The 24348-nt window shown below is 49.3% G+C and overlaps 2 protein-coding genes across 3 annotated transcripts in view; both read left to right on the plus strand.

Moving 5' to 3' along the window:
- The first annotated feature begins 940 nt into the window (after positions 1–940).
- Positions 941–5241, plus strand: LOC137450465 (guanine nucleotide-binding protein G(I)/G(S)/G(O) subunit gamma-11). 2 transcript variants are annotated; one of them, XM_068157030.1, is made up of 3 exons: positions 941–959; positions 1398–1501; positions 4947–5241. In XM_068157030.1, exons 2-3 carry the CDS (start codon positions 1406–1408, stop codon positions 5070–5072), a joined length of 222 nt encoding a protein of 73 aa, XP_068013131.1. In that variant the 5' UTR covers positions 941–959; positions 1398–1405; the 3' UTR covers positions 5073–5241. The 2 variants fall into 2 exon arrangements, with proteins under 2 accessions (XP_068013131.1, XP_068013130.1); XM_068157029.1 differs by lacking the exon at positions 941–959 and adding an exon at positions 1021–1256.
- Positions 5242–5422: 181 nt separating this feature from the next.
- LOC137450463 (probable acyl-CoA dehydrogenase 6) overlaps positions 5423–24348 on the plus strand; it is a 78877-nt gene continuing 59951 nt past the window's right edge. Inside the window, exon 1 of the mRNA XM_068157026.1 lies at positions 5423–5629. Within this exon, the coding sequence (XP_068013127.1) occupies positions 5510–5629 (120 nt within the window). The 5' untranslated portion in view covers positions 5423–5509. The remainder of the gene's footprint in view (positions 5630–24348) is intronic.

Consider the following 24348-nt stretch of genomic DNA (forward strand, 5'->3'; position numbering starts at 1 on the left):
GGTGTGAATCTCACTGCTGACAGCCACTTACACATGGTGAGTGGGCAGAGGAGGAGAAAGGAGCATCTTGAGGGGCAAAGCCAGAGCAGGAAAGAATGAAGAAGAGTGAAAAAGCCCTATACAACTCTTTGGAGTGCCAGAAAAATAGGATCATACAGGCCCATTTTAACGGCCTGCAGCTTTGTTCAGTGAAAAGGGTCATTAAATCTTCTGCTGCTGGTTTTGTGGGAAAGCAGCTGCTAGGATAAAAGATGCTAAGGGCTGTAGAAACTGTACCCATGGAGGGACCACTCTGTCCCAAAGAGCACAGCACCTGATTTGAGATCTAGACCTTGAACATATATACATCAGGAGAATACTTTCCTAGATCCTAGTGTCTTCTGAGCCCATTACTTCTCCAACAGGGAGTGCTCCATTCTCAACACCCCACCTAATTCCATGACTTCAGAGATACTTAGTGCAGGTTGGGCACAAAAGCCTTCAGGTGCAGAGCTGCAGTTCTGCTTTGCAGACATTCTTAAAAACTGACCTGGAACACAGAAGGTTCCACCTAAGCATAAGGGATAAATTCTTCACTGTGAGGGTGGCTGAGTACTGGACTAGGCTGCCCAGAAAGGTTATGAAATCTTCTCTGGAGGCATCCCAGACCCACCTGGATGGGTTTCTGTGTAGTTTACTCTGGGTGATCCTGCTCTAGCAGGGAGGTTGGACTAGGTATCTTCAGAGGTGGTCCCTTCCAACCCCTGCTAGTCTGTGATTCTACAAAAAGCCCATCAATGGGCTGGCAGTCTGTTGGGACACTTGACCCAAGAGCAGTTCCTTCCCCTTTCTACTATTGAGTCGTGTCCATTCATAGTTGTAATGAACAAATCTCCTGGAATGTGCCTGTGCAAACCACCTGCTGCTGCCTTAGCTCCTGCAGCAGAGGAGTAGAGAGCCTAGGAGTGCTGGTGGCACAGGCAAGCCAGAATCACCGTGAGGGTCAGCTGGGGCAGGGGAGAAAGACCTCCCTGTTGGGCCAAAACTCCCAGTGGTGAAGAGGGGGAGGAGTGCGACCAGCACAAGGAGGGTCGCTGCAGGTCTTGTGCTGCCACCGGTTGTCCCACGGGGGCCTGGGGCGAAGCAGCGGCTCGACAGCGGGATTTTAATCCGGTTACAGGGGATTAACGTGACGGTTTAAAGGCCGGGGAAGGGGTACCAGCAGTACCGGAGAGGAAGCGGCCGCCGCCGGGCAGCGAGACAGCCCGGACGGCACCGTGTGAGTGAGAGGCCGGGGGCGGTCCGGGGGCGGCCGTCCCACAGCCCCGACGCGCCGCGACCGCCCAGGGGGGCTCCGGCCACGGCACCTCGGTTGCCCAGAGATAACCTTTTGTCCTCCTTCTTCTTTCCTTTGGCAGTGTAGACCATGCCAGCCATCAATATCGAGGACCTGAGCGAGAAGGACAAACTGAAAATGGAAGTGGAGCAGCTCCGCAAAGAAGTGAAGCTGGAGAGGCAGCCGGTGAGTGGCCGTGGAGAGGGCCCCTGGGGCGCTGCCTGGCCGGGCTGGGAACGAGGAGAAGCCCGTTACTCCCCTGGGCAAGCCCGTTACTCCCCTGGGCAGGGGTGCTGGGGCTCCTGCGGCGGCCGGGGGCACGTCCGGCGGGCGGCGGGGCCGGGCGCAGCAGCCCAGCGCAGAGCGGGCCCGGCGGAGGCGGGAGCGCACCGGGGGCTCCGGGAGTCGATCAGCGGGGACTTCGGGAGTCCCTCGCCCGAGTAGCCCCGGCTATGCTGGGACGGCCGCAGTTTGCATCGACGAGTCCTTTTGGGACAGGCAGCTGGCGACACTGCATCCAGTGGGTGTAGCGGTGCTTCAGGGGGTGGCTGTGGAGCGGGAGGGAAGGGGCGCATCGCCCCGGGAGAAGCTGGCCCGAGGGGACTGCCCCGGCCCGCCGTCTGCGGCTGCTCCCGTTACATTTGTCACCCTTCGGCGTCCTCTCCCTTGCGAATCGCCCGCGCACCCCCGCCAGCACAAGGCAGTGCTGCCTGGCGAGGGGGCGAGCGCATGGAGCTCAGTTAGCCCCGTGAAACGCGTTGGGATCCGCCGGGCTGCGGGAGAAGACCCGCGGTCCCGTGCTCCCCCCGGCCTCAATGTCCTGCTTCCCTCGCTGTGCAACACCCGGGCAACGGGCGGGAGCCGAAGGACTGAATGGGTTCTCAAAGCCTGGGACGGGCTCCCCAGGGACGTGGTTGAATCCCCATCCCTGGAGGTGTTTCCAAGAGGCAGAGATGTGGTGCTGAGGGACAGGGTTTAATACCAGCCTTGGCAGAGTTAGAGAATAGTTGGACTCCATGATCTTTTCCAACCCAAACCATTCTATGATCCCGTGACTACTGGCACAGAGCCATCATCCGTCCCGCCTTGTCCGACAGAACCGTTGTGTTTTAGTCATTCAAGTCAGTGATGTAGTTTCCAGTGAAATTCTGGTATTTTTGCACATTTTCTGTGGATGCAAGGCATGCAAAACTGATCTTCCTCCATGACAAAACTCACGGTCTTTTTCTTTTTTATTCTGCATGCCAGCAGAAACAAACTCTGTCTAAATAAACTCATCTAGTTTGGATTAAAATACACTTTTATGTGAGAATGAGTGGCTTTAGTCATGTTAACTCCATTGCAGGTTTAGGGGTTTAGCCCAGGAGATAAAGCCAGTTAATATTTTAGCTGGCAGTTAGGTATCAGTGATTATAGACCACAGAATCACAGCATGGTGGGGGTTGGAAGGGACCTCTCAAGACGATTTAGTCCAAGCTCTCTCACAGAGCAATGTCACACAGAGAAATCACACAGAAATGCATCCAGGTGGGTTTGAATGCCTCCAGAGATGGAGACTCCACAACATCCCTTGAACCTCTTCCAGTGCTCTGCCACCCTCAAATGGAAGGTTTTCTTTCCTTATGTTTATGTGAAACTTCCTGTGTTGCAGTTTGTGTCCAGTGCCCCTTGTCCTGACACTGGGCACCACTGAGAGGAGTCTGGCTTCATCCACCTGAGACTCACCCTTTAGATTTGATGGTTTAGTCTAAATCTCCAGCAATACTGAAAACTCCACATCAAAGCTTTGTAGATACCTACATCATCCTTCAGGGAATAATAATAATATCAACAATACTAAGGATAATGTCAACAGTAATTTTGATTATTATAACAACAATGCAACAATAAACCACTATCAACAATAATAATATTGATGATAATAATAATAGTAAATATAAATCTTGCCAGCATTTTCATAATAACCCAAAGGCCAGAAGCCAGGTCACTCTAGGGAAATGGCTATTTTCAGATCACCTACAGTAAAACCTGAACACCCTCAGTTTTACTACAGCGTTAGAACAGAAGTTTCACTGTCAGAATGAAATTGGTGTTGTCACAGTCCCCTGGTACCTGTATGGGTGCGCCAGGGAGGGATCGGGAAATGGAGAAGCCACCCCTCTTTTGTCACCTAAAGTCTTCTTGGCACCTTCCTAAACCTTTACAGCGCAGAAATAACCCTTCTGAACAACTTTTTGGATGACTTTTTTTTTACCCTACATGAAAAGGATCCAGGTAGTGCTGCGGTGAGACAAACCCTGCTCCTGCAGATGCTCTGGTGCACGATTTTACCATGGTATAAGGAGCCCAAATTTGAATTAAAAGGGGTTTATGAGGCATAGATGAGTAAGGTTTGTGTAGTGGGATTTATAGGTCCCAATTCTTTGCTGTAAAGCAGCTAGAGGTAGTTACACCTTACTTTACGCAATGGGTAGTTGGGAATTAACTCTGAGTTTTTAAGGCGTAAAGCTTAATTTTCCACAGGCCATGCTCTTGATCTGTGATACAGCAGGTAAATTCACTTGGTCTTTGGTCATAATTTTGGCTATGGGGTAAAATACAATTAATAAAGATGGGCAGAGGCCTTGCATTAGAAATGTATCCAGTGGTCTGGCCAACAGCTGGTTCCTGCTGCTGACTCTGCACTGCTGTAGCTCCTCAGGGATTTTGTTGGTGGGCAAGGCGGAGGAGTATGTTCTCAGGCACATCAGGTACTCCACCTGAAGGACAAGCTTCTGCTGACATAGGGAAGGGAAATGAGAGGTGCATGGGCCAGGATCTTCTGGAGCCGGTAGGCTCTGTGCACCCTCAGACTTTGCAGACACTGTTACACATGCTGTGTGTGCTCCTGAATGGACACCAACTAAACTCATTCCTTCCTTTTCCCTTTCTTCTTTTTCTCCTTATCCTTTTTCCTTCTCCTCAGTTCTGTGCACGCTTAGCACAGCATGCGTAGTTTGCTGGCCATACCAGTTGCATGGTATTGTCTCTCCTAACACAAAAGTCTTCTTTTATTAACCACTGTTCAAAATAACACCAGGTAACCTGCAAGTAAATTGTCTCCACAGGCAGGTCTTTACTCCTATTCAGTATGGATGTCTGCTATTACAGAACAGCGAGGTGGAAATTTGTGTTACCACTGAAAAAAATAATTGCTGAAAGTTTTGTTTGGCAAAAACACTTAAAAGTCCTAAATGTTTTCAAACTGAAAATAATCTTGAAGCCACTGACCACAACTCATCAGGATGCTGAAGGGGCCTGTGTTTGGCAGGGGATTAAAGCTAGCTAATTTTTTAAAAGAAACGATTTATTTCCCCAAAGTTTAGATAATTAGCTAATTAAACCCCATCAAGTTTAACTATGCAGCAACTGCTGCGCCAAGTGGCGCACACATTCCCGGTGTGTTCGCACGTTTGTGAGTGTTGGGCTGTGAGAAGGGAAGGAAGCCGAGTCTGCCCATGCTTAGTGTTGGCTCTGTGGGCAGATGTTTGGGATGGGATGGTAAGGAAAGGGGTGAAGGCTGTGAATTCCCTGCTTTGCTGTCGTTACGTGCGTGGTGTAACGCGGCCACTTCTGTGTTCTTTTCCTCCAGGTATCCAAATGCTCCGAAGAGATCAAGAACTACATCGAGGAGCGGTCGGGCGAGGACCCGCTGGTGAAGGGGGTTCCCGAGGACAAGAACCCATTTAAGGAGAAGGGAGGTTGCGTCATCGCTTAGAAGGCAGCCAGCGCCTGCCACCGGAGCAGACACTTGTACCCTTAGGGAGTCACTAGCCTGTCCCCGCCGCCACCGGTCCTTGATGCACGACCACAGGAGCCGATTTCTGTCCTTTGTTGTTGTTGCTGTCGTTGGTTTTATTCTTAAAATAAAGCAGCCTAGACCCGCATCGCTCGCTAGGCAGGGATGGCTCGCCCCGCACCCTCTCCCCTGCCGCGGCGGGGGAACGGCACCCTTGGCTCGGCGGCGCCCGGTTTCGCCACCCGTTCGTTGCTATTAAATGGGAGTTGTAATCCGAGAGCCTGCCGTGGCTTCCTGCAGGGCAGAGGAGCAGGAGGAGGGACGGGGCGGTACGGGGCCTCGCGAGGCGGCCGTGCCCGGGTGGTTAAAGTTCGGCAGCCCGGGCCGCCGCTCAGCCCGGCGGGACAGGCACGGTCATGGCGCTGCGGGGCGGCTGGCGCTGGCTGCGCTTGCTCTCGGGGCGCGGCGTCAGCTCGGGGCGGCGGGACGGCGGTGAGGCGCCGCACCACCACGAGTTGCGGGCGGCCCTCAGGAAGGTACCGGGGGAAGGGAGCGGGGGGCAACGGCACTTTCTCGGAGCGGGCGGGTGGCCGCGCAGGACGGCGAGCTGCCCGGCTGCGCCGCTGCAAGGCCCCCGGAAGGCCTCGGGATGTGTTTATAAAGTTAATTTGGCCTCGTTAGTGTCAGAAACGAAGCCATTGTCCCCTGTGTGTTACACGCGGAGGGGCTAAAGGCCTCGCTGCTTGTGCCACAGCCCGACCCAAGCTGTTCCTGTTGCTGCCCGAGGAACTCCTGACCGGAGCTTCCTCCCGGCGGCTGCGACATCGCAGAACCCCAGCGTGGTGGGGGGTGGAAGGGACTTCCGAGGGTCATCGAGTCCCATCCCCCCTGCCAGCAGGGTCGCCCAGAGTAAATCACACAGGAGCACATCCAGATGGGTTTGAATGTTGCTGGAGACTCCACAATTTCTCTGGGTGGCCTGGTTCAGGGCTCTGCCACCCTCAAAGGGAAGAAGTTTTTCCTTGTCACAGAATCACAGTGTCGGGGGTTGGAAGGGGCCTCAAAAGATCATCTAGCCTGACACCCCTGCCAGAGCAGGGCCACCTCGAGTAGGTCACGCATAGGCTGATGTGGAACCTCCTGTTAAGTGCCTATTGCCCCTTGTCCTGCCACTGGACACTGATGAGAAGAGTCTGGCTCTATCCTCCTTGTTCCTTGCTTTTTAGTTATTGATCAACATCAGTGAGATCCCTCCTCAGACTCCTGCAGCCTGAACAGCCCCAGCTCTTTCCTTCATTCCTCCTAGGGTAGATGCTCCAGTCACCTCATCAATTTCATGGCTCTGTGCTGGACTCTTTCCAGTAGTTCCCAGTCCTTCTTAAACCGGGGAAACCCAGAACTGGACACAGTACTCCAACTGTGGCCTCACCAGGCCAGAGTAGAAGGGGAGAAGAACCTCCCTCAGCCTTCATGCACCCCAGGATGTCATGGGCCTTCTTGGCCCTGAGGGCACATTGCTGGAATATAGTCAACGTTTTGTCCACCTGCACTCCCATGACCCTCTCCCCAGAGCCAAACGTAAGGTTAAGGTCTGGTTGTGGATGCAGAGCTCAAGAACAGGCAGAGCAGAGCCCATCTGTTACTGTGCTCTTTCTAGAAGGGGAGTACCTAGAGGGTTCCTGTAAACCCAAGTCATAAATCAGGAGGAAAAGAGGCGACCCTGATACAGTAGCATGAAAATGGAATGCCAAATGGCAGCCTGCAGGTCGCGGTGGTGCTGGTGAACTCTGAACGTTGCCAAGTGTCACCTGTAGGAGATTGGTACAATTCAGCACACCTGTTGAAGATACGAGAGTGAGCTGGTTTGGAGGTTGGAAGCCTTGCCGTGGAGCATATTGGGACCAGCTGTGTGCCTTTAAACTTTGAAATGGTGTCGAAAGTGCTGAGGTTCAGAACCTGCTACAAGGAGTAAACAGCATTCTTGTGGCAACCACATAGGACAAAGCAGGATGTGCATTCAGAGGTAGGTGTTGTGGAGTGTAAGGACTTGTTCCTCATTAGCCTATGGGTAGATTTTACAAGTCCTGGCTGGTGCTGCAGTGCTCTGCTGGGGCTTTTTAAAACCACTATGCCAGGTATTAACTAACTCAGGTGGCTTCAGAGCTTTGCTATTGTATCTTTGAGAGGGACCTTTTAAAACTGCTTGAGGATTCTTTTGTGCTCACAGATAAATTTAACCCTTTCCAAATTGCCTTTGGGCAAAAGACAGTGAGGCTACTTCTGAGCCATAGGATGTTTACTTCCTTTTTTATTTTAGAGATTGACTTTCATGCTTCCAAAATTAAACCAAGATATCCTAAAGGGCATGTAATTAATCAAGTTTTCTGTTGCTGAGACCTGTTTTCATTGAGCTTTAGAGTTCTAGGATCATCTTACGTGTTGTGAAAAATAAACCTGAGCAGCAAGGAGAAGAGATGCATGACTGGTCTGTTTCCTAAGAAATTAGTTCCACTAGTTGAGATTCCTGCAGCTTCTGCAGAGCAGAAATAAGCTGCCAGAGAAAGTATCAGTAGAAGCTGGAAATGAATCCTCTTCTTTCACCTAGATTAATTGTAGCTAATGCAAATTTGTGCTGATCTTGCATGGAGTGAGCCTTCACTCTGGGTATCTGCACAGTCATCTGCCCGCTGAGCTTGTTGCCTGGCACACTGCTCCTTGTTAACCTGCCTGGGTGTTACAATGCCTTAGTGAAAAATCAGTGTCCTTCTGAAACGCAGAGGACAAGGCCAGACCTTGTGAAGGCAGTAACATGGATCTGGAAGCCTTTGGACGTCCTTTGTCAGAACTAGGTGAAGGCACACAGTGATTTTTATCTCTGTGTGTACTGAGGGATCAGATGCAAAGAGAGGAGGGAATTGTCTCTATAGTGTCTGCTGTTGCAGTGTTTACTTTGTTGTGTAGCACAATCCACTTTTTTTTTAGAAATAAATAGTTTTTCTCCCCCTGCTTGTTTTTATTCACCCCATGCCTGTTCAAGTGCACACAGCACAATGCACTACCTTGCTATGTTTAGTGCAGATAAAAGCCAAGCAGGGAATTATTGTCCCACTGGACTTGGCACTGGTGAGGCCATGTCTTGAGTCCTGGGTTCAGTTTTGGGGCCCTCGCTCTGAGGGCACTGGAGCAGGTCCAGAGAAGGGCAACAAAGCTGCTGAAGGGTCTGGAGAACAGGGCTGGTGAGGAGCAGCTGAGGGACCCAGGGGCTGTTTAGCCTGGAGACAAGGAGGCTGAGGTGAGACCTCATTGCTCCCTACAACTCCCTGAAAGGGGGTTGGATTGAGGTGGGGGTTGGATTGAGGTGGGAGTTGGTCTCTTCTCCCTAGTAACAAATGACAGGAGGAGAGGAAATGGCCTCAGATTGCCCCAGGGGAAGGTTTAGGTTGAACATTAGAAGAAACTTCTTGACTGAAAGGGTTCTTAAAGCCTGGAACAGGCTGCCCATGGAGGTGGTTGAATCCCTATCCCTGGAGGTGTTTCCAAGGGGCAGAGATGTGGTTTAGCCCAAGCCTTGACAGAGTGAGAGAATGGTTGGACTCCATGACCTTAAAGGTCTTTTCCAACCAAAACCATTCTTCGATTCTCTGATAGCTGCACTGTGAGCTAAGGGAACATACTACTATATCACATAAATCCCTCTGATTAATACAGAATCATCACCAATAAGGTTGGAAAAGACCTCAAAGATCATCAAGTCCAACCTTTCACCCAGGACCTCATGACTACTAAACCATGGCACCAAGAGCCATGTCCAGTCTCCTCTTGAACACTTCAGGGATGGTGACTCCACCACCTCCCTGGGCAGCACATTCCAACGGCTAACAGCTCTGTCTGTGAAGAACTTTTTCCTCGCCTCGAGCCTAAGTATATTGTAGAAGAAATTACAGTAAGCACCATAAACCCATTTTTATCACTGGCCTTTATTTTCCTCAGTGCTTATACAGCCTTTATTTTAGAGTCTATCTGTTCACAGGAAAATAAATAAATTGCCAGTTTATGTCAAGTCCAGCCTGATTTTGCTCAACCCAAAGGCTTCTACCAACTGATGTCTCTTTTGGCGGAAGTTAATCCTGTCCCCAGTGACTCCAGGATAAATGGAAAGGTGAAGCTTTTGTGAGGGAATGACCACTCAGGATCCATAACCCATTTTAACATTCCCGTTGTGAAATTTGGAGCACTCTTTCCACCAGAGATGTCAGAGCAAAGAGCAGTGCAGTTCCATGAGCCAGAACTGTGGTGTATTTTCTTTTGGTCTCCATGAATTATATATTCTTTTTAATCTAAGAAATTAATGTATGGTAAGGGATCTGTAATTTTCAATTGTTCTGAGCAGGATGAGGAAGAGGCTCTTGTGATTCCAGGGGGCTGTTTTTAGCAAGGGTATTGAAATAACCCTGTGAGTGGTTTCCTTTACAACTTTATATAGGTCACCACCCTTCCTCTTGGAAATTGAAAATGTAGCTTGGCCTTAACTTGTTGAACAATGCTTGCAGTGCACTGAGATCTCTACAGCTTGTGCTGTAATTAAATCCCACTCTAAAGTGGTTTGAAAATAAAAGTTAAGCTACTCTGCTTGTATGCATGTCAGTATGCATATACATCTAGGATGTACATGCTGTCTAGGCTTCTTTTCCTCTGGCACTAGGAGTAAGAAACTTTGGGAAAGAAGTTTGAGAGGGTTGGCTGGAATTGGATGTAATAGAAATGAGACTGAGGGGGGATCTCCTCTGTGCTGATCAATGCTTAAAGGGTGGGTGTCACGAGGATGGGACCAGGCTTTGTTCAGTGCAGCTCAGTGACAGGACAAGGAATAACTGGCTGGACTAGGTGACTCTTGGAGGGCCCTTCTGGTCTGGACCATTCTATGATAATAGGCACAAACTTGAACATAAGAAGTTCCATCTAAACATGAGGAGGAACTTCTTTAATTTAAGGCTGCTCAGAGAGGTGGTGGAGTCTCCATCTCTGAAGTCATTCCAAACCCACCTGGACATGTACCTGTGTGAGTTTTAGGTGAACATGCCATGGCAGGGGAGTTGGACCCCAGAGATGATCTCCAGAGGTCCCTTCCAACCCCTATAATTCTGTGATTTGAGGGAGCTGGGATTGTTTAGCCTGGAGTGGAGGAGGCTCAGGGGTGACCTCATTGCCCTCTACAACTACCTGAAAGGTGGTTGTAGCCAGGAAGGGGTTGGTCTCTTCTCCCAGGCAGCCAGCACCAGAACAAGGGGACACAGTCTCAAGCTGCACCAGGGGAGGTTTAGACTCGAGGTGAGGAGAAAGTTCTTCACTGAGCGAGTCATTCGTCATTGGAATGTGCTGCCCAGGGAGGTGGTGGAGTCACCATCCCTGGAGGCGTTCAAGAGGAGATTGGATGTGGCACTTGGTGCCATGGTCTAGTCATGAGGTCTGTGGTGACAGGTTGGGCTCGATGATCCTCGAGGTCTCTTCCAACCTTAGTGATGATACTGTGATTCAGTGATTGCATTTTATACCCAGTGGTGACTTGGTCTAGTCTCTCTATGGCACCTCTCTAGGATGAGGAGGCTTTCCCCCTGTGACGGTGGGACTCCACTAAAACACACTGCTACCTTATTTGCCTTCTGTGTCACAAGCTTCTGTTTGTTAATGTGTTTTTACCAGAATTAACCCCCTTTCCCAGTAGAACATGCAGGATCTGAATTCAGTATTGACTTTCACCTTACCTTTCTGTTAAAACTCCTGTAAGTTCTCTGCCAAACAAATTTGGCTCTGACCTGCAAAATGCTGAAGGGTGAGCACCTTGGGTGGAGTTGGTTTATTTAGTCTCTGTAGCAAATTATAAAACCTAGTTACAGAACACCAAAGTAGTAGGTTGCTGATAACACAGATAAATCACTTAAAAAAATTAGTTTCTCACTGATGTAGGAGAGAGAAGACAGAGCTCAATCTGCGAAAAATAAATCACTTGAAAGGCAGTTTCTCACTGAAGTGGGAAGGTGAAAATGCAAAGCTCAATCTTCAAGGTGCATGACTTGCATCTGAATTTTAAACCCAGATTTATCATGCACCTGAGGTAAAAGTTGCAAGAAGGAGACAGGTTTAAAATGTGATATTGGTGAGGCTCACAGATTTGCCACTGAGTCCTTTTCTGTCTAAGAGGAGCAAAATATACTCCCGGATCCTGGGATATTTGCAGTAGCTTTTGTCATCTTGTGTTGGACAGAAGCATCATATATTTCGGGGGTAATTCTCTTTCTGGTATGGTAACATTGCAATATCCTTTACTGCTGCCAAGGATTTTTGGGGGGTAATTTAGCAGAAAGGAAATGTCTAGAATTGATTTTTTGTTGTTACTGAAAGAGGAAGCTGGGATCTGTCACTGTGATGAGAGGCATCATTCAGTATATTCACTAGTGCCCTACCAAGAGTTGCTTTTAAATCAGTTTAGGAGAGTGGGAGAGGGGTAAAATGAGCCTCAGCAGAGTCAGGCAGCTTGTGGGAAAAGGCTTTTTTCTGATCATCAGAAAAATGTTACATTGTACACAAAAATGTAGCAAAGGCAATTTTTACCAGCAACTCTCTGATTTGTTCTAGAATCACAGAATTGGTCTGGTTGGAAGCCTTTAAGATCATAGTCCAACCCTTAAACCGACACCACCATGGCTGTTAAGCCATGTTGCAAAGGGCCATGTCCACATGCTTCTTGTACACCTCCAGGGATGGTGACTCCACCACCTCCCTGGGTAACCTATTCCAGTATTTGGCCATGCTTTCAGTGAAGAACTTTCTCCTAATATCCAGCCTAAACCTCCCCTGGTGCAACTCGAGGCCATTTCCTCCTGTCCTGTCACTTGTTACTAGGGAGAGAAGACCAACCCCCACCTCACTCCAATCTCCTTTCAGGGAGTTGTAGGGAGCAATGAGGTCTCCTTTCAGCCTCCTTTTCTCCAGGCTAAACAGCCCCTGGGTGCCTTAGCTGCTCCTCACCAGCCCTGTTCTCCAGACCCTTCAGCAGCTTTGTTGCCCTTCTCTGGACCTGCTCTAGCACTTCAATGTCCTTCTCGGAGTAAGGGACCCAAAACTGAACCCAGTATTCATACTGTGGCCTCACCAGTCTCAGGTCCAGTGGGACAGTCCTGGCCCTGGTCCTACTGGCCACGCTATTGCTGATCCAGGCCAGGATGCTGGTGGTCTTCTTGGCCACCAGAGCACTCTGCTGGCTCATGTTCAGGTGTCTGTTAACCAGTGCTCACAGGTCCTTTTCTGCCAGGCAGCTTTCCAGCTGCTCTGCCCCAAGCCTGTAGCACTGCATGGGGTTGTTGTAACACATGCACAGGAGCCAGCACTTGGCCTTGTTAAACCTCATAGGGTTGGCTTCATGTCCTTGATTGCTGACCCTGTTGCTCAGTGTTAGAGCAGTGTGTGTAGCTGAGGTTGCAGTTGTATCCAAATGCTGCCTCATATTCATATTAGAACAAATTTCCACTGCATCTTGCTTAGAGTTCTAAATGAGTATAGGAGGATAACTGGGACTTGGGGATGCTTTTGTGGCTTGGATCTTGCTACTGCTTTATCATTGTCACACCTGATTCAGTTAGGCAACACAGTGATGCGCTGCTGACAAATACACTTGTGTCGTCGTTAGGGCTGAGCAGATGGCTGAGGCTTTGCCATGACTCTTCAGAAAACAACTCCACTGAAATCTTTTTAGTTGTGTTTGCTTGGAAACATGCAGCTAAATCTCTTGCTCCTGTCCTCCACCCATACTTATGAATGTGACATCACCCGGCCAGGCATCAGTGTGCTCTGAACGCTTTTTTTTCCCAGAATGGTTTGGGTTGGGAAGGACCTTAAAGATCTTCTAGTTCTGACCCCTTGCCACAGGCAGGGACACCTCCTACTAGCCCAGCTGGCTCAAGGTCCCAGCCAGACTGCCTTTGAACACCTGGAGGCTTGGAGCCTCCACAGCTGCTCTGGCCAAGCTATTCCAATGCCTCACCACCCTCATGGGGAAGAATTGCTTCCTAATTTGAGTCTGCCTTGCTTTGGACTTGGAGTTTTTAGGGGATTATAATTTCTTTTTCTCTCTGGGCTCAGAAGGAGCATGCAAGCCTAGATCCAGCTCCAGTACTTGAAGAGGAAATTTGATGGATAAATACTGTTAGGTGATAGAAGGAGACTTCCAGGATGTTTGGTGTGCTTCATAAAATTACTTACTATCTTGCAGCTAGGCTGGTGCACCTAGACAGGAACTGTTACATTTTCTACTTCAAGAACCAAAGGTCTGTGGTCACCAGCCCTGGTGGCACTACCTGAGCTGTGCGTTCCCTCAGATAACTTCTTAACTTCTCATTGAAGGTTTGAAGCATGAGGTTATGTGTAGGAATAAGCCAGGACAAGCTTAATCATTTTAAGTATTTCCAGAAAGATATTAAAAAAAAAAGAAAAAAAGGCAAGAAGAAAAGTAGAAGGAGGGAGCTGAGGTTGTTCAGCCTGGAGAAGAGGAGGCTCTGAGGAGACCTAACAGCAGCCTGCCAGTACCTGAAGGAGGCTACAGGAAGGCTGCAGAGGGACTGTTTGCAAAGGCCTGCAGGGACAGGATGAGGACAGTGGTTTGAAATGAGAGCAGAGCAGATTTAGATGGGATGAGAGGAACAAGTTCTGCACCATGAGGGTGCTGGAACACTGCAACAGGTTGTCCAGAGAGGTGGTTGTGGCCCTGTCCCTGGAGATATTCAAGGTCAGGCTTGACAGGGCTCTGAGCAACCTACTCTGTTGAGGATATCCCTGCTGACTGCAGAGGGGGTTGGACTGGATGACCCTTGGAGGTGTCTTCCAACGCAGACCATTCTATCATTCTATGCTGGAGAAATCCTGTGTAGGCTTTTTGTGGTTCAGATGATGGTCTAGCTCTTTAGCTGATGATTTAGCATTGCAAGCTAGCAGAGCTTCACTGAGGGCAGCTGGTTTTATCTATGAAGATACTGATTTTAAGTTCCTTGTGTGATGGGCCAAAAAGAATTTGCCTATTGCATTGTGAAAGTGTATGATGTGTGCTCATTCTTCTTCGCTCTGGGACAGTCCCACATAGGAGTTTTTAGATGTGTCACAACCTGTGTGTGTGAAGATTAGTGTTGAGATTAAAATTGGGAAATCAAGTATTTTGGGGGTTGTTGCCAAAAGGAGGTTGTAGCAAGATGGGTGTTGGTTTCTTCTCCCCAGTAACAAGTGACAGGGGAGTGGAAATGGGCTGAATTTGCACCAGGGGAGGTTTAGGCTGGGTGTTAAGAGAAACTTCTTCAGTGAAAGGGTTCCCAAAGCCTGGAATAGCTGTTGAGAATTTTTTTTTTATATGGCATTGCTTTGACTGTTGTGGTGTGGCAGAATGGAATGTGTAGAAATTACCAACAGAGAGGTAGTTGAAGTAAAATAACATCTGTGTGTGCTCAAAGGAGAGAGGGTGAGACATTCCATGGAACTAAACAGAGCTGGTTGCCTCTGCTCAGGAGGCTTTGGAAATGTGTCCCTATGCTTCTCTGCTGGAGAAGGGGTTTTAGTGGACTAGCTGCAATTCTTGGAGTCCAGAGTGGGAAGCAATTTGGGGATCCTCCCTTCCTGACATATTCTTGGATAGGGCAGCCAAAGGGATTGGGAGTGTGCAGGGGCTGTCAGGGTGTTTAGGTCTGGAGAGAAGGGATTTGCCTGCGCAGCCATCCTGGGAAGAACATAGGAGGTAGGAGGAGCCGTTGTCTGGGATCATATAGGTCCCTTCCCAGCTGGGGCTGGTCCTCCAGCATCTCATTGCTCAGGTAAAGGTTAAGCTGGGTTCAACTCCCAGGACCTGGGGTGGATGTTTTATTTTCTTAGTATGGTGATGTGTGGCCTCTGCTCCAGTGCTGGGGCTTCCACATGTGCCAGCAGGGCAGAGGGTCAGTGCATGCTTCTGCACTCCCTGGTGGACATGGGGGCAAAAACTTTGTGGTTGACTCAGGGTTTAGTTTTTTGTTGTTGTTGCTTAGTTTCCTGAAGTTAAAACTGTAGCCAGATGTATGGGACCAAAATATTTGCAGAACTGAAATTTCAGAACCAGCAATCAGCTTTGCTTTGTGTGTTAGGGACAGTGTGAGGAACTGCTGCAGTGGAAGAAGAACATGATGGTTTCAACAGAAGCTTGTCCAGTTCCTGCCAGAGGAATAGACCAGGCAAAGTTACAGAACACTCATGAGTGCCTGCTTTTGCTTCTCAAAATCAGATTCTCTAAACCCAGATGAGGACAGGCATGTTTTATTGTGTGATGAGCTGCTGCCAGCTCCTCATAGGATTTTTCCCACCTCTATTTATTTTGTTGGAGGCCTTTTTTCCCCTTTGAGAAACAGAAGTATTAATTTAGTAACAGTTTCCTCCTGTGTTTTCTGATCAGTCACTCTTTGGTGCCCGGTGCTGCAGCAGATTGCACGAGTCCTTTGTTGCCTGTGGCATGGCCTAAATGAAGGTACAGAATGGAATTGTGGTGCTCTAATTAGTTTAAAATACTTTTCTTCCCATTTCAACCCTATGTTTTACAGTGCTCAGGAAAGTTGTCTGGTTTTGTCCTATATGAGCCTGCTGAACATTGATTTTTAAATCCACTGGAATCTTCTGTGGAAGCTCAGCTTTGGCCACAGCTATGTGCAGCGGCTGTGGAGAAGCACAGATGTGAGCAAGGCTTGTACACCCTCACTCCACAACAGAGAGCAGAGAAGTAGAAGCATCCTAAAGACACCCTAGATATTGGCCATGATGTGGTATCTGCCCCTTTGGACTGGATTTACTTTTTTTCCTTGATTCTTCATGTCTCAAGTTTATGTACTGCCCTTTGGGAAAGGGGAGAGGAGGGAGCTGAACAGCCTGAGATCTGTCTGTATTTATGTCTAAGTGCACACATGTGCACGGAGTAGATTCAAGAGTTAGATGATGATCCTTGAGGTCCTTTCCAACCTATACCATTCTATGAATCTATGTAATCCCACCAATGTATGGGTACTGGTGATGCATTTAAGTAGAATAATTTTGATTGGAAAAGCTCTTTAAGATCATCCAGTCCAACCATTCTCTATTTCTGCCAAGCCTGCTGCTAAACCATGTCCCTCAGCAGCACATCTCCGCCTCTCTGAAAGCCCTCCAGGGAACAGGATTCCACCATCTCCATGGGGATCCTCTTCCAACCTTTGGTAGAAGCATTATTTTGCATTTTAACATCTGTTTAAGGTTTTTAGTTATGAAATGAAAAGAAGGAAAAGAAAAGGAAAGGAAAAAAAACCCCACAGTTTCTTTGACCTGGCTTTCTTTTTAAGTTTTCATTGGTGTCTTTTGCCTGGCTTGAAGGATCCTTTCCATTAAGCTGGGGAGGGGCTTTTTACAAGGGCTTACAACAGTATGATGGGAGGGAATGGATTGAAGCTTGAGGAGGGGTGATTTAAACTGGAGATTAGGAAGAAATTCTTATAGAGAGGGTGGTGAGACACTGGAACAGGTTTCTCAGAGAGGTTGTGGATGCCTTCTCCCTGGAGGTGTTCAAGACCAGGCTGTATGAGGCCTTAGCATCCTGGGCTAGTGGAAGGTGTGCCCATGGCAGGGGGCTGGAGCTAAATGATCTTGAAGGTCCCTTCCAACCCAAACCATTCTGTGGTTCTATGAATTGAAAATTCTGAGTAACAAAATGTTTTGGGGAAAAAAAACCTTTCCAGTAGTCATTAAAAAAGAATAAAAAAGGCAAAGCTGTTTCCTTCTCTGGATTCTTTGCTGCCGGCTGTAAAAGTTAGAATAAGGAGGAAACAGAGTGGGGAAAAAAACCTACCTTTTAAATATCCATCAATGTGCTGCATTCACATTATTATTGTTTAGTATTTTGATGATAGCTTGAAAATATTGAAGCTTCACAAGGAACTGCCAATTAGGTTACAATTCTATAACTTGTTGAGTTTGGGGGTTTGTAAAATGAGTCATACAGCTTAAAAAAGCTTATGTCAAAATGACTTATTTTTCTTCTTTAATTATCTGGATATTCTGCTTTTAGGACTTTTCTTTTTTTTCTCTTTCCCTGCCAAGTGGTTTATAAAGGGTCATGAAATTGATGTTTTCCACTTAAAGTGAACTTTTTTAGTTCAGTGTTGTTGTGGAAAACACTTTCTTGGCTTGCTCCCAACAGCGATCTGCTGACAGCTCAGAGCAGAGAGCTTTCCATGTCATCATGAAGGCTCAGTTCCAAATCCCTTACTCAAACAGGCCATGTTCTTGAGTGGCAGCTCCTGTAGACATCACTTGCCCAGGTGCTGTATCATGCATTTGGCTGGGTGGTTAAGTGTGAACACAGAATAAAAGGTGCAGATCGTATCTGAGTGCCAGATCTTCCAGTGTGGGCAAAAGGAAGACGACTTGCAAAGGGGAGAAGTGTTTTGGCAGCATCTAGGGCATTAGTTACCTTGTCAGGATGCATAGCAGTGAGTCACCAAGATGTCCTAGGTGAGTCCTAACCAAGAGGAGTATGCATGTTTTACAGAATGGTGGGGACTTGGAAGAGACCTCCAGAGATCATCTAGTCCAAAGCAGGGTCACCAGGAGTAGGTTACCCAGGAGAATGTCCAGGTGGGTTTTGAAAGTCTTCAGAGAAGGAGATTCCACAACCTCTCTGGACAGCCAGCCTTGTCCAGAGCTCTGTCACCCTCACAACAAAGTTTCTCCTTATGTTTAAGTGAAACCTCCTGTGTCCTAGTTTGCATCTCTTGCTCTTTGTCCTGAAAAGAACCCAGCCCCATCCTCTTGGCCTCTACCCTGTAGATATCTATATGTATTGATAAGATCCCCTTGCAGGCTGCTGCTCTTCAGGCTCGACAGCCCCAGGTCTTTCAGCCTTTCCTCACAGAGATGCTCCACTTCCTTCAGCATCTTTGCAGCCTCCACTAGACTCTCTCCAGCAGTTCCTTGTCCCTCTTGAACTGGGGAGCCCAGAACTGGACACAGTATTCCAGGGCAGGGCAGAATGTGAGGAGACCTTCCCTTGACCTGCTGGCTACACTCTTCTTAGTGCCCCCCCCTGGAGACTCTTGGCTGCCTTGGCCACGAGGGCACATTGCTGGCTCGTGGTGAATGTGTTGTCCATCAGCATTCTCGGGTCCTTCTCAACAGAGCTGCTTTAGGCTGAAAAGATAAGGTAAAAAGATTTCCTTTGGGGCAGGGGCTACCTGTCAGACAGGATCTGTAGTGTGTGGTGCTGAAATACTCCTACTGAGAGGAGCTTTAGGTGTTACAGTGCTGGTGATACAGGTCTTGGAACTTACAGAATACGGAATTAACCAGGTTGGAAAAGACCTTTGAGATCTTCGAGTCCAACCTATCACCCAACACTATCTAATCAACTAAACCATAGCACTAAGTGCCCCATCCAATCTCTTTCTAAGCACCTCCAATGATGGTGACTCCACCACATCTGAATGCCATCACACAGGATTTCCACATTTCTCACACTAAGGCACAGAAAAACAAGCAGAGCAGCTGCTCAAGTACTGCTAAAAAGTCACCAGATGCCTTAGGATTTTGGTGAAGGTGCCTGCACCTCATCTTGGTGTCCAGTGACAGGGCAGGGGGCATTTGAGGGCAGAGAGGTGATGGGGTCACCATCCCTGGGGGTGCTCAAAAGATGTGAAGACGTGTATGGCCGTTCAGGCTGGGTGCCTCCAAAAAAAGAAGCCACAAAGTGGAGACCTCTAGAGTGTCCATCCACAGGCAATAGTGTATTTACAGTAGCACAGTATCACCAAGGTTGGAAGAGACCTCGAAGATCATCGAGTCCAACCTGTCACCACAGACCTCATGACTAGACCATGGCACCAAGTGCCACGTCCAATCTCCTCTTGAACACCTCCAGGGACGGTGACTCCACCACCTCCCTGGGCAGCACATTCCAATGACAAATGACTCTCTCTGTGAAGAACTTTCTCCTCACATTGAGCCTAAACTCCCCTGGCACAGCTTGAGACTGTGTCCTCTTGTTCTGGTGCTGGTTGCCTGGGAGAAGAGACCAACCCCTTCCTGGCTACCACCACCCTTGAGGTAGTTGTAGAGGGCAATGAGGTCACCCCTGAGCCTCCTCTTCTCCAGGCTAAACAATCCCAGCTCCCTCAGCCTCTCCTCACAGGGCTGTGCTCAAGGCCTCTCCCCAGCCTTGTTGCCCTTCTCTGGACACGTTCAAGTGTTTCGATGTCCTTCCTAAACTGAGGGGCCCAGAACTGGACACAGTACTCAAGGTGCAGCCTAACCAATACAGAGTACAGGGGCACAATGACCTCCTTGCTCCTGCTGGCCACACTATTCCTAATGCAGGCCAGGATGCCGTTGGCCCTCTTGGCCCGCTGGGCACAGTGCTGGCTCATGTTTAGGCAGCTGTCGATCAGCACCCCCAGGTCCCTCTCTGTTTGGCAGCTCTCCAGCCACTCTGACCCCAGCCTGTAGCACTGCATGGGGTTGCCGTAGCCAAAGTGCAGCACTCGGCACTTGGACTTGTTGAATGCCATCCCATTGGACTCTGCCCATCTGTCCAGTCGGTCGAGGTCCCTCTGCAGAGCCTTTCCACCCTCTAACTGACCAACATCTGCTCCTAACTTGGTGTCATCTGCAAACTTGCTGATGACTGACTCAACCCCCTCATCCAGATCATCAATGAAGATGTTGAAGAGGACAGGGCCCAGCACTGATCCCTGGGGGACACCACTGGTGACTGGCCGCCAGCTGGTTGTGGCACCATTCACCACCACTCTCTGGGCTCGGCCCTCCAGCCAGTTCCTAACCCAGCACAGAGTGTAGTGGTCCAATCCACGAGCTGACAGCTTAGATAGCAGTTTGCTGTGGGGGACAGTATCAAAGGCCCTGCTGAAGTCCAGGTAGACCACATCCACAGGCCTCCCCACGTCCACCAGACAGGTCACCTGATCATAGAAGGAGATCAGGTTGGAGAGGCAGGACCTGCCCTTCCTAAATCCATGTTGGCTGAACCTGAGCCCTTGGCCATCCTTCAGGTGCGCAGTTATTGCCCCCAGAATAATCTGCTCCATCACTTTCCCTGACACTGAGGTCAGGCTGACCGGCCTGTAGTTTGCAGGTTCCTCCATCCGACCCTTCTTCTGGATGGGGACCACACTGGCCAGTTTCCAGTCATCTGGGACCTCACCGGTGAGCCAGGACTGGAGGAAAATGATGGAGATAGGCTTGGCCAGCTCATCTGCCAGCTCTCTCAGCACCCTAGGATGGATCCATCCGGTCCCATGGACTTGTGAGTGTCCAAGTGGCTCAGCAGGTCCCAAACTAATTCCTCATGGATTTCCAGGGCACTACACTGCTCCCTGACCCCATCACCCATCTCAGGAGGCCACTCGTCCTGAACTCCTGCCTTGCTGTTAAAAACTGAGGCAAAGAAGGTGTTCAGGACCTCAGCCTTTTCCTCGTCTTCGGTCACCATGTTTCCCTCCAGGTCCACTAGGGAGTTCAGGTTCTTCCTGCCCTCCTTCTTATTGTTAATATATTTATAAAAATGCTTTTTATTATCTTTCACAGAGGTGTTCAGCTTCAGTTCCAGCTGGGCCTTTGCCTCCCTAATTTTATTCCTACATAATCTAACAACTTCCTTGAATATACCTCAAGAAGCCTTCCCCCCCTTCCAAAGGTGATACAGCCTCTTCTTCCCCCTTAAATCCTCCAGGAGCTGCTTGCTCATCCAGGCCGGTCGCCTTCCCCGCCGGCTTGCCTTTCGGCACGTGGGAACCGCCAGTTCCTGTGCCTTCAAGAGTAGGTCCAACCCTCTTGGACCCCTTGGTTCATGAGGGCTGTTACCCAGGGAACTTTATAAATAAGTTTCTTAAACAGGCTGAAGTTTGCCCTCCAGAAGTCCAAGGTGAAGATTCTGTTGGTGCTCCTCCCTATCTCCCTGCATATTGAAAACTTCACTATCTCGTGGTCACTGCACCCTAGGCAGCCTCCCACAGTCAGGTCTCCCACCAGCCCTTCCCTATTGGAGAACAGCAGGTCAAGCAGAGCCTGGCCTCTGCTAGGCTCACTTAACAGCTGTGTCAGGAAGCAGTCCTCCATGCGCTCCAGGAATCTTCTGGACTGCCTCCTCTCTGCTGAATTAAGTTCCCAGCAGATATCTGGGAGGTTGAAGTCGCCCACAAGGACAAGATCTGATGATCTCAAGACAGCCTTCAATTGCTTGTAGAATAATTCGTCAGCCTCCTCATCCTGGTTGGGTGGTCTGTAACAGACTCCAACCAGGATGTCAGATTTGTTAGGCTGCCCTCTGATTTTAACCCACAGGCTCTCAATCCCTTCTTTCTCCACCTCAAGTTCTGTGGCAGAGAGTGGCTCCCTAATACACAAAGCCACCCCTCCACCTCTTCTCCCTCGCCTGTCTCTCCTAAAGAGCCTGTAACCCCCCATTGTAGCACTCCAATCGTGGGTGTTATCCCACCAAGTTTCTGAGATGGCGACTACATCATAGTCACCCTGGTGGAGCAGGACTTCCAACTCCTCTTGCTTATTGCCCATGCTGCGTGCATTGGTGTTCATGCACTTCAGCTGGGCTCCTGACTTCTCAATTGCCCCTAATTTGTGCCCTACTCTTTCCTCTGCAGAGGGACCGATTGCCTCACCCACGCCCTTCCGACCTAGTTTAAAGCCCTCCTAATGAGCCCTGCCAACTCCAGTGCCAGGACTCTCTTACCCCTTCTAGATAAATGCACCCCATCAGGACCCAGCAGGTTGGGTGCAGTAAAAGTTGTCTCATGATTAAAGAAACCAAAGTTCCGCTGCTGGCACCATCCCCTGAGCCAATTGTTGATGGTGTGGGTTCTCCCATTCCTCTCAGTGTACACCCCTGCCACTGAGGGAACTGAGCAGAACACCACTTGAGCTCCTGCCCCATCAATCAACTGTCCAAGGGCCTTGAATTCTCTTTTAATTGCCCTGGTGCCCTTCTTGTCAATCTCATCACTCCCAGCCTGTATCACCAGCAGAGGGTAATAGTCAGTGGGGTGGATTAATTTAGGGAGTCTCCTTACGATGTCCCTAACCCGTGCCCCAGGTAGGGAGCAGACCTCCCTGTGGGATGGGTCGGGACAACATATGGGTCCCTCAGTACCCCGCAGGAGAGAGTCCCCAACAACTATAACCCTTCTCCTTTTCTTTGTGGAGCTGGTTGTTATAGTTGGTGGGGACCGCTTGGCCTCAAGCTCCACTCCCGATGGCTGCTCCTCAGCCCTCTTATCCCCTCTGCCCTTGGCCTGCAGGGCCTCATACTTATTATGCAAGGGCAGTGGAGGAGAAGGAGAGGGCGGGGATGGATTTCTCTTGCCACCCCTGGCAGGGACCTGTATCCATCCCTCCCCGTTTCCAGGGACCCTTCCCTCAGCAGGGAGATCTGCAGAGCCTTCTCCCACAAATCTTAACTCCCTTTTGCTTTCCCTTATTGACCCCAGCCTAGATACCTTCTCTTTCAGCTCGGCCACTTCATCTTCAGCTCTGCCACCAGACTGAGGAGAAAGTTCACCTGGTCACATCTGACACAGGTGTTCTCTCCTTCCCCCTCTATTCCAAGTGCCAGGCTGGAGCACTCTCTGCAGCTGGGAGCCTGGACTCCAGCATGCTGCTGAAGCAAGTCTGTCTGGGTAGATGCTGTTTTTCTACCCTTTGTCTGAGTGACTACCATAGTTTGAAGTTTGGTGGTTGTTTTTATTTTACACAACCAGCAGAAAGGCTGCTCCCGAACCACAATGGTGCTGGGCACACAGCCCGGGTGGGATTTAAACCTCCCTTAAGTTCTACCCATAAATCCTGCACCCTTATAAATCTGTCTGCAGAGTTGTCTCTTTCTTTCTTCCTTCTCTGCTCCTGTGGGAGAGAGGCTCTCTCTTGCCTGGTACGGATGGGAGACTATCAGAGGCCTCTTTGGCCTGTAACTTTTTTTTCCCCTGCACAATCCTGGCCTGTTCAGGCTTAATGCCAGGGTAAAAAGAGTGGGGCAGTTCAGGCCTGGCCAGCCTGAAACCAGCCTAGCAATGGGGGGGAAAGAGAGAGCCCTGGGGTTTTTGGTGAATGCCAGGTGGGGAGAAGGGGAGTGCTGGGGTTTTGATCTGGGATAAAGGAACTTGTGTGTTAAGACTAGACTGGGGATTTCCTTGAACTTCATATACTTTGCTATCCTCACTGCTATGCTAATAGAATAGAATAAACCAGGTTGGAAGAGACCTTCAAAATCATCGCGTCCAACCTATCATCCAACACCACCCAACCAATTAAACTGCAATCAAGCACCCTATCAAGTCTCCTCCTGAACACCTCCAGCGATGGCGACCCCACCACCTCCCCAGGCAGCCCATTCCAATGGGCAATCACTCTCTCTGTGTAGAACTTCCTCCTGACCTCCAGCCTGAACCTCCCCTGGCGCAGCCTGAGACTGTGTCCTCTTGTTCTGGTTCTGGCTGCCTGGGAGAAGAGACCAACCTCTGCCTGTCTACAACCTCCCTTCAGGTAGTTGTAGAGAGCAATAAGGCTTTGCAGTTTTGTAGTATATGACTTGCTTTTCCATTTAAACTTTCCACAACTATCAGTCAATTTGAGTGTCATTCTTTTGCCTCTTTTGGAGCAGTAGAGCAATCTGTCCCGCTCTGAACTAGGACAACACAGCACTTCAGGACATGGTTTAATGGCCATGGTGGTGAGGGGTTGAGGATGGGACTTGATGATCTTAGAGGTGTTCTCCAACCTTGATGATTCCATGGTTGATACTTTTCTGAAAGGGAAGTTGAGACTTTCTCCCTAGTAACAGGTGAGAGGAGGAGGGGAAATGGTCTCAAATCACACCAGGAGAGGTTTAGGTTGGATATGAGAAGAAACTTCCCTGAAAGGGCTCTTAAAGCCTGGAATAGGCTACCCAAGGCGGTGGCTGAATCCCCAACCCTGGAGATGCTTTGAAGAGACAGAGATGTGACGCTGAGGGACGTGACTTTGCCTCAGCCTTGGTGGAGTTAGAGAATGGCTGGACTCAATGACCTTAAAGGGCTTTTCCAACAAAAATGATTGTATGATTTTGTTGCTGTTGATAATGAGACCCAAGTTATTCAGTACAAGAGCGAGACAGAGATGCTGATTACTGCAGGAGTTGGACATTCAGTATATGCATTTCTCAGAATTT

Source organism: Melanerpes formicivorus, unplaced genomic scaffold (genome assembly GCF_026170545.1).
Source record: "Melanerpes formicivorus ecotype bairdi unplaced genomic scaffold, bMelFor1.0.p_v2 SCAF_35, whole genome shotgun sequence".
Taxonomy (NCBI): domain Eukaryota; kingdom Metazoa; phylum Chordata; class Aves; order Piciformes; family Picidae; genus Melanerpes; species Melanerpes formicivorus.

Coding starts and splice junctions, on each gene's coding strand:
- LOC137450465 (XM_068157030.1), top strand. CDS start 1,406: ATGCCAGCCATCAATATCGAGGACCTGAGCGAGAAGGACAAACTGAAA. Junction 1,502..4,946: donor TGAAGCTGGAGAGGCAGCCG/GTGAGTGGCCGT, acceptor CTTTTCCTCCAG/GTATCCAAATGCTCCGAAGA.